The sequence below is a fragment of the Brassica rapa genome, chromosome A04, assembly GCF_000309985.2.
Source record: "Brassica rapa cultivar Chiifu-401-42 chromosome A04, CAAS_Brap_v3.01, whole genome shotgun sequence".
NCBI lineage: Eukaryota > Viridiplantae > Streptophyta > Magnoliopsida > Brassicales > Brassicaceae > Brassica > Brassica rapa.
Window position 1 is genome coordinate 20,063,653 of NC_024798.2, and position 15,444 is coordinate 20,079,096.

The 15,444-nt window shown below is 38.5% G+C and overlaps 3 protein-coding genes and 1 long non-coding RNA gene across 4 annotated transcripts; 2 read left to right on the forward strand and 2 right to left on the reverse strand.

Moving 5' to 3' along the window:
- The first annotated feature begins 161 nt into the window (after positions 1–161).
- LOC108871699 lies at positions 162–3,553 on the forward strand. Its single transcript, XR_001958324.2, has 3 exons — positions 162–1,639; positions 1,769–1,823; positions 1,919–3,553. It is a non-coding gene; the product is annotated as an uncharacterized LOC108871699 (long non-coding RNA).
- A 246-nt stretch (positions 3,554–3,799) lies between these two features.
- On the reverse strand, positions 3,800–6,253 carry LOC103865826 (pre-mRNA-splicing factor 38). The gene is made up of 6 exons (XM_009143679.3): positions 5,841–6,253; positions 5,238–5,359; positions 5,063–5,153; positions 4,861–4,981; positions 4,712–4,779; positions 3,800–4,328 (listed from the first exon to the last, which is right to left on the reverse strand). Exons 1-6 carry the CDS (start codon positions 6,128–6,130, stop codon positions 3,983–3,985), a joined length of 1,038 nt encoding a protein of 345 aa, XP_009141927.1. The 5' UTR covers positions 6,131–6,253; the 3' UTR covers positions 3,800–3,982.
- A 582-nt stretch (positions 6,254–6,835) lies between these two features.
- Positions 6,836–9,115, forward strand: LOC103865827 (glycerol-3-phosphate dehydrogenase [NAD(+)] 2, chloroplastic). The gene is made up of 9 exons (XM_009143680.3): positions 6,836–7,171; positions 7,295–7,431; positions 7,526–7,631; positions 7,715–7,916; positions 8,000–8,087; positions 8,225–8,372; positions 8,448–8,597; positions 8,680–8,829; positions 8,904–9,115. The coding sequence occupies exons 1-9, from the start codon at positions 6,920–6,922 to the stop codon at positions 8,916–8,918; spliced, it is 1,248 nt and encodes a 415-aa protein (XP_009141928.1). The 5' UTR covers positions 6,836–6,919; the 3' UTR covers positions 8,919–9,115.
- Positions 9,116–9,341: 226 nt separating this feature from the next.
- On the reverse strand, positions 9,342–15,166 carry LOC103865828 (N-terminal kinase-like protein). Its single transcript, XM_009143681.3, has 21 exons — positions 14,394–15,166; positions 14,040–14,138; positions 13,637–13,788; positions 13,402–13,474; positions 13,168–13,290; positions 12,990–13,098; positions 12,831–12,910; positions 12,607–12,688; positions 12,283–12,422; positions 12,088–12,198; positions 11,877–11,993; positions 11,670–11,759; positions 11,526–11,579; positions 11,240–11,314; positions 11,085–11,160; positions 10,867–10,966; positions 10,704–10,773; positions 10,552–10,619; positions 10,346–10,464; positions 9,937–10,179; positions 9,342–9,865 (listed from the first exon to the last, which is right to left on the reverse strand). The coding sequence occupies exons 1-21, from the start codon at positions 14,517–14,519 to the stop codon at positions 9,582–9,584; spliced, it is 2,391 nt and encodes a 796-aa protein (XP_009141929.1). The 5' UTR covers positions 14,520–15,166; the 3' UTR covers positions 9,342–9,581.
- Between the last annotated feature and the right edge of the window lie 278 nt (positions 15,167–15,444).

Sequence of the window (15,444 nt, forward strand, 5' to 3'; positions counted from 1 at the left end):
TTCAAAAAAAAAAAAATATTACAAATTTATCCTTAAAAATATTCAAAAACAAATATTACAAACTTTCAAAAAAAAGATTACAAATATTACAATTTTTTCCTTAAAAATGTTCAAAAACAAATATTACAAATATTATCCATGTTTCAATTTCTCCGAGAGAAATCGATTTATTAAACTTGTCTTCGAAAATGTTTTTTTCTCTCTATTTAAATTTAAGAGTTAATATAATTGGTTAAAGTTTTGTGAGGTTGCATTAGATTATTTCGTTAGTTTTTTACATTGGACAAAGAGAGTAGCCAATTACCACACAGTCTCAATTCAACTAACTTAAACAAGAAACAAAATAATCCTAATGAAATGTTGAATATATAATTGTTACGGTTATAATACTGGTTTCTTTATATTTGATCATTTTCTTTACAAAATAACATGCGAGAGTTTACTCACTGAATAGTGAATAGTAAAATGAAAAAGTAGAATGATCTCATAATAACAAAAAACATAAAAGGATAACAAGATCTACTTGGTTAAAGTTAAAGGTATGAAGAAAGTTTGGCCCATACTACAAACATATCAAACAAGATAGTAGTGTATGTGTATTGGTGAATAGGTTTGAGTAATTCTCTCTATATCTTAGCACTATAAGTTGCAATAGTTATAGAGTAGCATATTATATGATTGCCACTCAAACTAATACACCTCCAATTCATATAGACCAAAGTTTTGGAGTTGTATATACAGTTAGTTAATAAGGTCCCACGTGGAGAGTGATGAATCTTGAAATGTAAATCATTATGTGATGGATATATGATGTTAACAAGAAAAACATCATGCTATTATTAAGATAATTATGTTTTGTTCACAAGAGAAACCATATACAAGAGGTACGTTATATATACACTATGCCTAGTCTGCATGCAAGTTTCTTTAGCATTTAATTCAGTTTCTTACAAAGAAGTTTTGTAACTGAAGTAATAAGATAAATCAACAGCATTATTCTAAGGAATGATGGAGTAAGAAGATGAACACACTTGATCTATTGTTCAGGGAATCATCAACTGGAGAAATCATTAGGCTCGGGTGGAGAATTTTCTGCCTTGATATAATTGTGTTGTTTTTTTTTTTTTGCAAAAAAATTTCGATATAATTGTGTTGTTCCAAAAAGAAACTATATATACGTCCAAACCAATATCAATATAAACAAAATACATTATCATTATTTTTTTGGTATATGCTGATTTTATACTTGCGTTTGGTATAAATAAACTGTATAACCACTAACGAACCGAGCAATTGAAACGGTAGAGACAAAAAAACACACACTTAAGTAGTCAACTAATTAGATGATTAAGCTAAAATGACATTTTGCTAAAACCCGAGTTTCTTATATTACACGATAAGAATATAAAAGGGGGCGAAAACGCGAGACCTTTATAAGAAGAAAAAAAAACTGTTCACTTATCAAAGTTGAATTCAAAAGCCCCTTTCTTTCTTTCTTCTTCCTTCTCCATTCGTTCTCGTGGGAGTGGACTCCTTCTGGGTTTTCTTTGTAAAATCGATCTACCTCTGGTGTGTAAAAATGGACGAAAAGATAGAAACTTCATCTGGGCCTTCGTCGCAACCGCCATCGATTCCTGGGGTTTGCTTCTTTAAAGCTTTCTTCCTCTTCTTCTTCTTCTTCCTCAAAACTTGCTTTCTTTCTTCCTTATAGTTGCAATCAGTTTCATGGGTTTTCTTCTCTGTCTCTTGGGTTTTCCAAATTTCTCAGCTTTCCGGCGAGAAGCGCGGTAACGAAGATGGTTCCGAAGAGAAAGATGAATCAGGTTCTAAAACTGCAACATCTCGAATAATATTCAAATTCAGATTTAAAGAACTGATCTTTGTCACTTACAAAGTTTCCTCCTTTTAATTGTTACAGACGTTTGTTTTGGCTAAAGATGATGATAGATTGGTTACTAACGCTTTGCCCGAGACTCGTACCGTGAAAGATGTTACTAACTGTGAGACACGAGGAGGATTACACGTTGATGAGGTTACTGAATCCGTTGTTGTTATCCCACGTGACGCTTCCCTTTCACATCCTTATCAAATGTCAAGCGCACTGAGTCTATACGGCAGTGGATGGAAATGAAGCGGAACGGTTATCTCTCAGGCCCTTTGGGCGGACATGTGGCGTCGAGGCATGTTGATTCTTCAAACAAGACAAACCAAGTCCCTAATAAGAAGAAGGACCAGCATGTTGTTGCTACCGCGCCGCCAAGTCGATTGCTGGCGGGGTTGAAACCGGGGATCATTAAACATGTCAGGAGTAAAGAAGAGGTCTACTCATCTCTTGAAGCTTTGATTCGAGATTCAGCTAGAGAAGATAGGGCGTTAGACTCTAAGGTATCAGATCATGCAATTTCCTTGACAAACACGGAACAAGCCAAGTTGCTTGCTGTTGAAGGTTGGTAGTGCATTTGATCATGTTTCAGTTCTTCTAAATAAAAGCAGTTAAGATTACTGATTAAAGTTAATCTGGAAGCTGAAGGATAAATGTTAGTGTACATTATTGCATGATGATGATTAGCTCATTGTAGAAGTGGAAACAGGAATGAAATGATTAAAAAGGCAAAAAAAAAATGTTTATTTCCTTTTTTTAGCTGCTACTGTTACCAATAAAAAACAGTTTAGGTTTGTTTAAAAAGGAAAGAAATTGTTTATTTCTTTTTTTAGCTGCTAGTGTAGCTTCACAGTGGTTGGAGTTTCTTCACCAAGACCTCAGTGAACGCCTTTCAGGTGCGTCTTTGTAGAAATGTAGCAGAGAGGCTTCTCAAGTTGACTGAGACCTTATGATGATGTTGTTGCAGCTGTGAAGGATAGTAGGAAGAGAGTTGATGATACTTTGAAGGCGGAGTTGCCACTTCTCGTCTCATCATCAAAAGAATCTTCTTCTAACCAAGAAAGTACCTCTGGTGATGAAACAGTAACAAAGGCGCATAAGATAAAGTGGTCTGCGAAATTTGATGAGTTTAAGAAACGTCTCAATGATGAAGAGAAAGATCTTGTGCGTATATACATTATCTACTGCGTTTTCAAGTCCGAATGGTTCTTCAGCTCAAGTCGGTGTTTTAATTTATTTGAAATTCGTAGGAAAGCACGTTAAACCACGTGAAGGATATGCAGTCACGATGCAGCGAAGGTTTACGCCAGATGAATGAGGCAAGGTGAGGAAAATTAAGACCAAACAGAAGCGTTTTAAAAAGACATGGTTTAGTCACCTTTAATTGTTCTACAAATACCATTTGCAGTTGTGGGAAAGATGGCGAGACTAATTTGGCGGCTGCAGCTTCCATTTTCTCGACCTGCCGTTATCTTCTGTCAAAGATGAAGCCACCACCTAACAGTTCGTAACCCCTCTTGTTTTTTATTAACCGGGGATCGACTAATAGTGTAAATAACAGGCGATTGATAGTTTTGTCATTGGTTAACTAACATTAGAAGAGATCCTTTGTCACTGGCATTTGCTTCAGTACACACTAGACTTTTTAATATACACTAGACTTTGACCCGTGCAGATATATTTTTCGAAAATATATTTCTATTTGTTTTTCATATCAACAATGTAAAAACTAGGCAAAATATCCGAATCTGAAGAACCGAACCGATTTCGATCCGAAAAAGTAGTACCAAATCCAAATCAATGAAAAAATCCTGTTGCTATTATAGGCACATAATGAAATGAATGTTGCATCTCAGTTCTCCTGACCAAAACAATTACAGATGCTGATATATGAGCTAGAGAGCCATGACGGTGCCGTTTCAGATACTGTTTGAATCCGTTTTGATGCACGACAGTGTCCACAAAAGATATGATGACATTAAACACACAGTAACCTGAACACACCCTTTTGTTTTACATCAAAGATTCTTCATACAGAACAAATTCGAAAACCAAAACCAAAGTTAGTTTTTGTAAGTTGTCTTCTCCTTCTTCAGCTGCTTATCTTAAGGGTTTCAGTCCCAGAGATGCTCTCAGTTTATTAGCTTCAGCAATTTCAGGATCCGGATGATCTGTCCCATCTTCCCTCATCTTCTTCTCCTTCTTCTCTTTCTTTTTCTTTGGTTCCTCCCTGTCCCGGTCATCATCACTATCGCGCCTCTTACGATCCCTACTTCTGCTTCTACTTCTACGCCTTGCCCTGTCTCTTCTGTCCCCTTCTCTGTCTCGTTCCCTCTCCCTATCACGGCCTCTATAGTGATCTCTCTCCCTATCCCGGTCTCTACCACGCCCACGGTCCCTGTCATAGTCTCGGTCCATGTCATAGTCTCTATCATAATCACGATCCCTAACACCAACAACAAACAAAGCTATGGTCAAACTATAACTCATGAAACAACCAACTCAGGTCTCAACAACAATCATAACACAAACAACAAAGCTATGGTCAAATAATTAAGCTATATATAAGAATGTTTGATCCATCAAACTTTTCACTGTACACTGCCAGTACAGTGAAACCTGTAAGGATCTCCACAGTTTCAATTTCGGAAGCTGTATGCAAACCGCTGATGGCTTGAAATGCCATAGAGGAAACAGATGTTCTAAAAAGACATAATGCGCGAGCATTAGCCAGATCAAACAGCTTCCACAATCGTAAGCAACAAACATATCCTCAAGGAAAAAAAATCTTTAGAGATGGCATCTAGCAAAGGGCAAGGATCCAGATACCTGTGTCTATGACTGTCACGTCTCCTGTCCCTCTCTCTTTCTCTTTCAGGACTCCTACGGTGATGATCCTGTAAACATGGAGGAAGATGGTATCAACATAGAGTTGCCAAACAGAAAAAGGAACAGAAACAGAAAATGCAAAGCATCACCTTCTCATCTTCAGATCCATCAGCCATCCCTTCATTCTCCTCCTTTTCTTCTTCCTCCTCAAAATCATCCTCCAAAACACTCTTCCTCGGCTCCAACACACCATTCTGCTCCAGCGTACACCTATCATCACAGTAACATATTAACATCTCACCAAAAGCTAGCATTCAACTACACTTAAACGCAAAATAAAAAAGAACAAACCTTTTCTTCAGGCGTGGCATTGCAATATCACAAGAATAATCCTTGGTTAGAAGCTCCTCAATGACTTCATCCACATGTGTCAACGAAAACCCTGAGGAGATTAAAATAAAACTCGTTAGTAAACAAAACCAATCAAAAGTTTAATCCATTTAACAAAAAAAAAAACGAAACTTACTCCCATCAGCTAGCTTCTGCCTCACTTTCCTATAGTCATTGTACAAAGGCTCAAGGTAACGATACACATCAGCGTCAGACCCAGTGAGACGCAGATAAAACGCACCAAGTACACGAACGTATCTGCAACAAAACCAAACTCAATAACTAACCTTTACAACACCCAAAACATTATACAGACAAAAGACAAGAGCTTCGGTAAGAACACGAACATATCTGCAACAGAACCAAGCTCAAGACTTAACCTTTTACAACACCCAAAATATTATACAGACAAAAAACAATAGCTTTGGTAAGAACACGAACATATCTGCACAAAATCAAACTCAAGACTTGACCTTTTACTACACCCAAAACATTATACAGACAAAAAAAAACAATAGCTTTGGTAAGAATGCGAACATATCTACAGAAACCCAAAATCTCTCAAGACACGAACTTTACCACACCCAAAAACGTTATACGGGGCAAAAGACAAGAGCTTTGGTAAGCACACGAACATATCTACAGAAACCCAATAGAGTAAATCATCTAAAAAACCAAACTTTACAACACACAAAACGCTATACGGACAAAAGACAAGAGCTTTGGTAAGAAAACATACTTGTAATCATCGTTCTTGATGAACTCAACGACGATCTCTTTCTCAGGCTGGATCTGCAGCATCTTCAGCACAAGGCAGAGGAAAGGAGTGGGCTTTCGGTTGCCGCCGAAGGTTCCACCGACGTGGTCAAGCTCCATAGCTTTGTCGACGAGCGTCTCCGCCGTGAGACCGAAGCACTGCTCTTTCCAGAAAGTGTGGTCGTGGATCTTCTTCCGCACGATCGTCTCCACGAGGTTCTGCGGGTTCGTGCCTCTTATGTTCTTGGCTAAGGGGTCCGTGCGGTTTGCCATTGTTGGCGGTAGAGAAGCGAGGGGTCCGCTTAGTTCGCCGGAGTGAATCGGATTCGACGACGGTGTAGAAGACGAAGACGCTAGGGCAGAGGTTTAAGCTCTAAAGTGTGAAAATTAATCGCTATTTTCTATTTTATCACTCTTTTATATGCTTTTCATCTAGGCCTGCCTTAGGCCCATTAAGAGAAGGCCCATTTTAGTCTTGTATATGGGCCAAGGATAACTGCAAAGGACCCACCAGCACAACTCCTCTCTCTCTCTCTCTCTCTCTCTCTCTCAATATCTCTCCGATTGGTTGGGTTTGATAAATTTATTAAAATAATAATTATTAACATAATGCATATATAGAGTGGCAGTATCATTAAAAATAAATATTTTGAAATAACATAAATTTTTTTTTAATAACAATGACTTTTATTACACGTCACAGTTTTTAAAGCCAAAATTTCTACAGCCAAAGATCTAAAGTCATAGTCTATAGCAATAGTCTTTACCAATTGGAGCCTAGGTGTTTGAAGGAATCAGTCCTCCGTACCAACACAGATCACAAACAACTTCTTTAGATAATTAAAATAAAAGAAATAATAGATATATCAACTAATTTTTCCTTAAAAGGTTTATTTATCTATTATTGTGGGCTGGAAGCCGATGTTTGATATGCTTCCCATCTAGGCCTGCCTTAGGCCCATTAAGAGAAGGCCCAGCACAACTCCTCTCTCTCTCTCTCTCTCAATATCTCTCCGATTGGTTGGGTTTAGTTCGTCCTCTCCTCTCAAACCTCCGCGAACAATGGCGGCCTCCCTTCAACCCGCATGCTTGGACCTCCACTTCGCCGGGAAACATCCTCCGCCTCTCAAACACACGAACGCCACCTTCCTCCGCTGCGTCTCCTCCCCGAATTTCCCCGAACCTGACTCGCCTGACGCCAATCTCACCAAAGACCAGCGCAAAGTGGTTCGCATCGCGTGGGAGAAGATAGTCCGTTGGTCACGCTCCCTGCGCGCCAAGGCCAAAACCGATGTCCTCGAACGCACTCGCAAGGTACGGTTTGCTATCAATCTTCTGGTTATCTCATTTCATTCCGGTTTAATCCAAGTTGAATAACAGAATCTTCAACCTATGGTTATCTTGTTCCGGTTTGATTCAAACTTTCTTCTTCTTTAGGTTGTGGTACTTGGTGGAGGTTCGTTTGGTACTGCAATGGCTGCGCATGTAGCTGGGAGGAAGGAAGGGTTAGAGGTTAACATGCTAGTGCGTGACTCCTTTGTGTGCGAATCTATCAACAAGAACCACCGTAACTGGTACTTTACAACGTTAATTTTAACATAAAAATGATTCAAGAATGCTTGAGGAGTTTTGTAGTGAGGATGTGAAGTTTCTTGATTTTGTTACTAGTAAGTACTTTCCTGAGCATAAGCTACCTGAGAATGTGATCGCCACGACTGATGCTAAAGCTGCTTTGCTTGATGCTGATTACTGCCTCCATGCTGTGCCTGTTCAGGTTTTAACCACATTTGAGTTTTCTTTTTTGTTGGTTTGATTCTATTTTGATACGTAGCTGATTAAAGTGCCTTGTTGTTGCAGTTCAGCTCATTGTTTCTAGAAGGGATTTCGGATTATGTTGATCCAGGATTGCCGTTTATATCACTTAGCAAAGGTCTTGAGCTTAATACTCTTAGGATGATGTCTCAGATAATCCCCACCGCGTTGAAGAATCCTCGGCAGCCTTTTGTTGCACTCTCTGGTCCTTCTTTTGCTCTGGAGCTGATGAACAATTTGCCTACTGGTTAGAGTCATATTCTCGTTTCGTTTAGTGAAAGTAGAGTAATGTATTAATGCTGAATGCTTTTGTATTTGATTGGTTAACAGCGATGGTGGTTGCCTCTAAAGATAAGAAATTGGCTAATGCCGTTCAGCAGCTTCTGGCTTCTAGTTACTTGAGGATAAACACTTCCAGGTACAACATTTCAAGAACCAGCTTGTTATTATAGCAATTTGCCTACCTGCTTCATAGTTATTCATGTCATAATGGTCCATTTCTTGATTTTTCGTGGGGGTTTTGTGCACACAGCTTGTAACCTCTGATCATTCCAGTGATGTTACAGGAGTTGAAATTGCTGGTGCCCTGAAGAATGTTCTAGCAATAGCTGCAGGAATTGTTGATGGGATGCAACTCGGTAACAACTCTATGGCGGCTCTCGTGTCACAAGGTTGTTCAGAGATAAGATGGTTAGCCACAAAGGTAGTAAAACTGAATTATGCGTGTATCTATAGCTTTCATAGTAAATTCAACTCTTGCGGCCTTGTTTGTATGAAGATGGGGGCAAAGCCAACAACCATAACCGGCTTGTCAGGAACTGGAGACATAATGCTCACGTGCTTCGTCAATCTCTCAAGAAACAGAACAGTTGGAGTCAGGTTAGGGTCAGGGGAGACGCTAGATGAGATACTAAGCTCCATGAACCAGGTGTGTTTTCTCATTGGTCTTCCTGTCTATTGGTGAAACTGAATCTGAAACACTCATGAATCAGTGACTACCGATGGCACAGGTTGCAGAAGGTGTAGCAACTGCTGGAGCAGTGATAGCATTAGCACAGAAATACAACGTGAAGCTCCCTGTTTTGACAGCCGTAGCTAAGATAATCGATAACGAACTGACACCAACTAAAGCTGTTCTTGAGCTCATGAGCCTTCCTCAGGTAAACTTCAAGATTCCTAGTACCTCTATGGTTTTCATTTGACTTATTCTCTGTATATTCATGGGTTTTTGCAGGTTGAGGAAGTATGAGATGGAACAAATTGGTTTTGAAGATCATACAATATATTCACAGAGGTGGCATTAAAGGCTGCGAACATCTCTGCATTTGTGTTAGAGGTAGCTTAGCTCATTACAGTGATGATTTGGAAGTGAGTTTTGTAATCTCATTAATGTGAATTGTTCATAAACATTTTACAAAATCTGTATAAAAGTTCTCTTTGCATATTCTTATCTTTCAGACTTTCACTAACACAAAATTTAAACCGAACCCAAAAAACTAGCCACATTTGATTTTTAAAATTTAAAATAATTTTTCTACAGAATTATTATACTTGCTAAAGTTAACAACCTGTTTATTCTATAACCTTTCCCATCCTTTTATTTCTAACACCTAATTTGTCAAATTCCATTACCATCAACTTCATGTTGCTCGTTGAGAGGCAGTGGCAGCAGAAGCACAACAAAAACTTGATCAAAACCATTAATCATGGCACAAGTTTTGTAATGTTTATGATTTGTTCATATAAAATTTTGAAATATCTAAAAAGCTTAGGTAAAAAATAGAGACATTCTTGGGGTTTAAAATGAATGGTATTACAAATAAAAAAATGTGTTGGTTGCTTGGTTCGAACTCTTCGAGTCATCTGGAGATGGCTTTGGAAAAAAATGTACATTGTATACCTCTAGTGTTCATCACATTCCAGATGAGGTTCGGTTAATGCGTTGGGCACCAAGTTTGGGAGCTGCAGGTTTGGCTGCTCGACCACGACCAGAAGCCAAAGGTTTTGCTCTAGTGGTTGGTGGTGGAGCAGCAATGGCAGCCCAAGGGTCTTCATCGTCAGACTGTACTGTCTTCTTTAAGTTCAACGGTCTTGAAGTAGTTGCAGGTTGAGGAGCAGCTAAGGATCCCCACAAATCATCGTCTTCTGATTTCGCAGCTGCTTTAGCTGTGCTAATCTTTGGTCTTGAGCTTGTAGCTATTAAGATAGATGAATTTAACACACAACCATAGGCTTAGGCGGAACTTTATTCAGATAAAGATTGGTACCTGGAGGTCTAGAGGGCTGAGACACAGGTCGTTTCTGAGCTGCTTGAATGTTTGAGAGAGCTGGAGAACGTTTTGGTTCGTCGATAGGATCGAGATCCCAACCGTCATTGTCGCTGTCATGACCTTCGGTAATGCCATTCTCCCAACCATCTGTTGATGATGGGGATGGTGGGGCGGGTTGATCTGTGAAGTCTGAGTTGGAACGTGTGTGATGACTGGCTCTGACACTCGGCGCCTCCGTTACTGAGGAAGATTTACAAAGAAATAAAACAAAATAGGAGAAAGAAGCACAGTGATCAACTATCAGATAATCGAATATCTAATCAAGGTTTCTTTTACTATTTTCAACAAATATAACTTTCATGGTTGAGAGATAAGTTATTATAAGTGATAGTGATGTCAAGTGTACCTGTGCTTGGAGCATTTGAGGCAGCAGCAGCAGCAGCTAGAGATGGTGCTGAAGAAGAAGAAGCAAGAGACGCTTGATCTAATGGCTTACCCTTGAGAGTTAAAGAACTCATAGCCCATCTATAAGAATAAGTCAATTAGTCAAGTAAGCATAGCGACGAGTACTCTAACCAATGTTTATATATATAGTTCATCTACTATACTCACCCGATCAGACCAGCAGTTTCAGGTATAGCTGAAGTTCCTCCAGTGGCTCCTGTCTCACCAGCGTTTGTCTATTAACAAACACCCAAATGTCAATAAGACTTGATTCTTATAAATAGCTCAAGGAAAGAGTTCGGTAGAGCCATTATCTCTACCTTCTCATAGTTCTGTTTCAGTATCTGAAGAAACTGTTCTACAGCTTGAAATGCCTTTGATCGAACCTCACTATACGAAAAAAACGAGAGAAAATACTTCACATTTTCTCCCAAGTGAAAATACTAAACCAAAAGGGAAACAGCATGGACTTATATAAGGAACCTGTCTTGATCAATGGTTAGCACAACAACATTTGGAAGAATTTTAGTTGCTATTTCGGTGTCGTCATAAGTGGTACTGGTGGCGCATAATGCAACAATACCTGCATTAAGTAAAAATCCCAGATGAAAGCTGGAAACAAGAAAACAATAGGAAACAGAACCAAAACATCCTATAAATGATGTGATCACTAGGATCCAGTAATTGAGGTATTTACATACCTGCACCTCGAGCAGGTGGAAATGTATCCCGCAAGGCACGCACTGTAAAAGCATTAATCAAAACTCTTTTCCTCGTCTGCATCATAATGACATGATTAGACACAAACAAAAACAGTAGAGGTAACAAAAGAACAACGAAGGTAGTGGAGACTAACCCCTTCATTGAGGTAGGTGGCAATATTCCCGAGTAATATAGTGGTATTTGTTCTTATTGCAGGCTCTTCATCCACCTGAGGAAGATAATATAAAATTCAAACCACAACGACCTCATAAGTCCAGTTAAAAAACAAACCAAATGATTGCCATCACCAATGCTATGTAAATGTGGTAATATTTTACTGAAACAATCATATTTGGGAAAGAAATGTGGTAATATTTTACTGGAACAATCATATATGGGAAAGACAACGGTCAAAGCTATTAAGAATGGCAGATACAAACCTGTAATTTGGAAAGGTATTTCAAGAGGGATCCAGAAAGTGTACGCTGAGAAAGCTGCAGCCATAATTAAAGATAATAACCATACATTAACATTAGATACAAATACAATTGGATTATGACAAGAAAATGGTAAGGATTTAATACCTTTGGAGCTAAAACGAGCATTGACTTAAGAGTCAGCTCTCGCAGAAAGGCAGATGTGTCCGCAAATCCAGTAGCAACATGAGGGTATACCTATAAAACACAGTCCAGTCAATGTTAATGTTAAAAGCATGGAACAAGATTGAATTGCTTCCCAACATCCACAATCAAAACAGTTTTAAAAGGCCAAAGAAGAGAAAATAAACTTACTTGTTCATCAACAATCTGCCCTGACATTGATTCTCCAAATTGATCAACATGTTGCAAAAGTGAAACTCTAATAGCTCGATCATTGGAAGCAAAAAGCTTGACTATTGTTGGCAGCACCTAAAGTTATATAAGAAAGTCACAGAAAAATATTAATATACACCAATTGAGTGGTTTATAGCGTTTTTACGGAGACATAGCATGAGTGACCAACCTTGACTTTGAAATCTTCAGTTGATAACCATGAACCCATCTTAAGTAAAGCAGTTAATGCGGGGGCAACAGCTGAACCAAATTCAAGGGAAGACGCTAATAAAGGAAGAAGCTGCATCGACCAGAAATTTAAGTCAAATAACAAAACGCGAAGCCAAACTGTTGTCTTAGTACCCCCAATAGTTCAGATTCACACCTTCTTAAGCACAATCTCCCGAGGAAGCTGTTCAGCAACATTTGGAAGTTTGCGGAAGAAAGTATCTTTTTCAACACTGTCTTTCAGGTTAAGGATATCCATAAAATGTATCGTGTCCACCAACTTATTTTGGAAATACTCTGCCAAATGTCAAAATAAGAATCAAGAGATGAGAGATGGTCAAGGATAACTATCAGAGATACAACATCGTTACAACTATCCAAAATCCCAAAGGGGAAGGGCCAAAAACAAAAATACAGAGAAACCACAAGCCGAGAAGCGAAGATAAAACTATTTAAGTTTTAACTAAGACAAGAAGATTACCGCCATTTTCTAAAAGTTTTGAGGTGTTCAATCTGCGAGAAGGCATGGAACTTAGGAGTCGCTGATAATCTGGAAGCAGAGACTGTGAGAAAAGAAACATTCAAACTGAAATGAAAGCCAGTACTTAGAAATTAAAGTCATAAAAACTAATAAACCATCAAAACTTCGGAGAGAAACTGGAGTTAAAACCACATAGTTACGAAATAATGGGATGACAGCCAAACCTTGGGAATGCCGACAGTGTTACGCAGCTCCTCTGTTTTTCCCAGCTTAGAGCCCGAGAAGAGTTCATAAATAAGACAGCCTACAAGGAAAGAAGTAAAAGTAAAGGGCCTCAACGAAAGAATTATATTGCGATTGAAAATTAGTTGGCAGGATCTTACCTAAACCCCATGAATCAATGGCCCATGGAGGAGATTTTCTAATGGCAATCCAATCAGACTTCACCATTTCCATTGGCTTGTACTGTGTTCCCACTAGCCATTCAAATGGCTGAAACAAGAAAATAAGTTTAGATAGAATGAAAAAGAAGCAAACAACTATGTGAGTAATGAATACTACCAGCATAGGTCCACTCGCAGATCCGTTGCTTCCATCAAATTCTGATAGGACATCAAAAGCATGGAGTTTCCAGTCCAAAGTAGGTGTGACAACAACACTCGCCAGACATACATTTCCATGCACCTGTTGAGACAAGGAATCAAAGGCTTACATAATAAATTTAATATGTTATCTACAATACCAAAACTCTAAATAGCTGAAAGCTATAATGTTATAAGAAGTAAAAAAACTCACAAGTTTGCAATCATTGTTTAGAAAGCTCACAGCTTTAGTTATCTGGTGTAGCCCCAGTGCAAAATACTCATCCCTAGGCAAACATTTCAATCACAACAAAATTAGAGAAGTCGTCAAAATTACCATGTCAATCATATGAAGGTCACGTGAGAAAATCAATCTTAGGAAGATTTGTCTGAAAAGACTACATCCTTGGCCTATTGTCTAATGCTCATAAGTAGAGAAGAGTTCATACCTCTGGGTTGCTTTCAAGCCAAGCTCCTTTATCTTATCTGAGAGCGGCATAACAGGCTCAGTGACTATGTAGATTGTAACCTTGGAAGTAGAACCATCATGAGTTTCAACCTCCGTGCTGTGAAGAAACGAAAGTATATTTGGATGCCTCACCTGCAAAAGAATATAGTAGTTGATTAATCTAACAGAAATCCACTTAGCCCGACATTCAGATGAATCAACTCTGACCACATATATGTAAAAATTGCTCACCAAAATATGATTTTTCATTACAGACAACCAAAGTGTACCACCAACTTCACTAGTTTGATGAATTAGAGTTCAAAGTGCTCGAGAGAAGTTTCTTGTTTAAACGAATCGAGCATACATACACCATGTAATGTAATAAGGTAAAGAGAGCTTACAGTACGAAGGCGCTTAACACCGTTCCTCCCAGCAGCCAAATGCCCATCTTGAGCATTGTTCCCAGACAAAGCAAAGATCGAAACTTGAGATCCATCATCCTGAAAGAAACCAAAAAAACAATTACACAATAAAATGTAACAACAACAACAACAACAACCATCGAAATTAACTTTTAGATACACAATTAAAAAAAGAATACTTTTATAATCAAAATTCAAAAACTCAAATCAAGAACAGTTATAATCCAAATGGCCCAAATCCATTAGACTCAATCTAAAGAGTCTGAACACTTAAAAACATCAAATTTCGATTAAACAGCTAATCTGCAGCATTAGAAGCAGAATCCAATTAACCTTGGAGGTGCCACGATAATGAATCCAGGAGCCCCAAGCGGAAGGGTAAGGATCACCGATGTTGTAAGGTAGATCCTTGAGCCCCGTCCCGGATCCACCCACCACTCCTTTCAAAAAATTGAACATGCTTCCACCTCTCTTTGTTGCTTTCCGATGGATCTATATGGAATCAGAAGAAGGAGGGAGGAGCCAAAGGAATGAACACGAAGATTCAAACTCTCTTCTTCTTCAACAATCTGCTTGCTGAATCGAGTTTCGTAGATTTGTTTTTTGATCTTTGATTCGTGGGAACTATTATGATCGATATGAACTGGCGCCACCGCCGTTTTCGTGTTTTGGGTTTACAATTCGTGATGTTTATTTGCTAACAAGACGCCGTGGAGTTTAGACGATTCGTGCTGTTTTTTTATGTGGGCCGAATTGTATAGCCCAAGATCGAGTCATGGTTTGGGTCGTATAGTGTTACTCTCTCGTAGTTAGGTTTTCTACCGTTAATTCTCTTTTCTTCTTTTTTTTTTTTTTAATTATACAAAAATATCTTGGTCTCTCCACCGAAATGGATCCCAACTAGCCATATGTTAGTATCCTATGTTATCGGTCTACGTGTCGGTCTCTTGTTTCTGGCGATGCCAAAATTTTAATTTCTTAGTAGCCAGAACTCGAACCCATGTGGCTTCATCGTATTGGGATTCACCCTCAAATTAATCACTACTATATCACAAACCCTAGTTAACTCTTTCCTTTTTGTTATTTCAATTTTTCATTTTTGGGTTTTGAAATGTTTAAAACTTTTCTTTTAATATCGAAAATAGTCTAGATTCACACTAGATACTAAAAAAGATCATTTTATTAAATTTCAAAACAGTTGAATAAAAGTTTAGGGTGGTTTATATAAGCCCTCAGGATTTTATGATATGAACGAAATTAATGTGTGAAGATATTCAATTTTAGTAAGGATTCGACTAAGAAATGTTTCAGACCCAAAGAAACTTCTATTTAGTTTTTGTTAAGAAGTTTACTAAAAGTTCGTAGTTGCTTCAACGCCCATAGA

Coding starts and splice junctions, on each gene's coding strand:
- LOC103865826 (XM_009143679.3), bottom strand. CDS start 6,130: ATGGCAAACCGCACGGACCCCTTAGCCAAGAACATAAGAGGCACGAAC. Junction 4,780..4,860: donor ATGGATCTGAAGATGAGAAG/GTGATGCTTTGC, acceptor CCATGTTTACAG/GATCATCACCGTAGGAGTCC. Junction 4,329..4,711: donor CGTGACAGTCATAGACACAG/GTATCTGGATCC, acceptor TGTTGGTGTTAG/GGATCGTGATTATGATAGAG.
- LOC103865827 (XM_009143680.3), top strand. CDS start 6,920: ATGGCGGCCTCCCTTCAACCCGCATGCTTGGACCTCCACTTCGCCGGG. Junction 8,373..8,447: donor TAAGATGGTTAGCCACAAAG/GTAGTAAAACTG, acceptor GTTTGTATGAAG/ATGGGGGCAAAGCCAACAAC. Junction 8,598..8,679: donor TACTAAGCTCCATGAACCAG/GTGTGTTTTCTC, acceptor CCGATGGCACAG/GTTGCAGAAGGTGTAGCAAC.
- LOC103865828 (XM_009143681.3), bottom strand. CDS start 14,519: ATGTTCAATTTTTTGAAAGGAGTGGTGGGTGGATCCGGGACGGGGCTC. Junction 11,994..12,087: donor CTGAAGATTTCAAAGTCAAG/GTTGGTCACTCA, acceptor ATATAACTTTAG/GTGCTGCCAACAATAGTCAA. Junction 11,580..11,669: donor TGCTCGTTTTAGCTCCAAAG/GTATTAAATCCT, acceptor TTATGGCTGCAG/CTTTCTCAGCGTACACTTTC.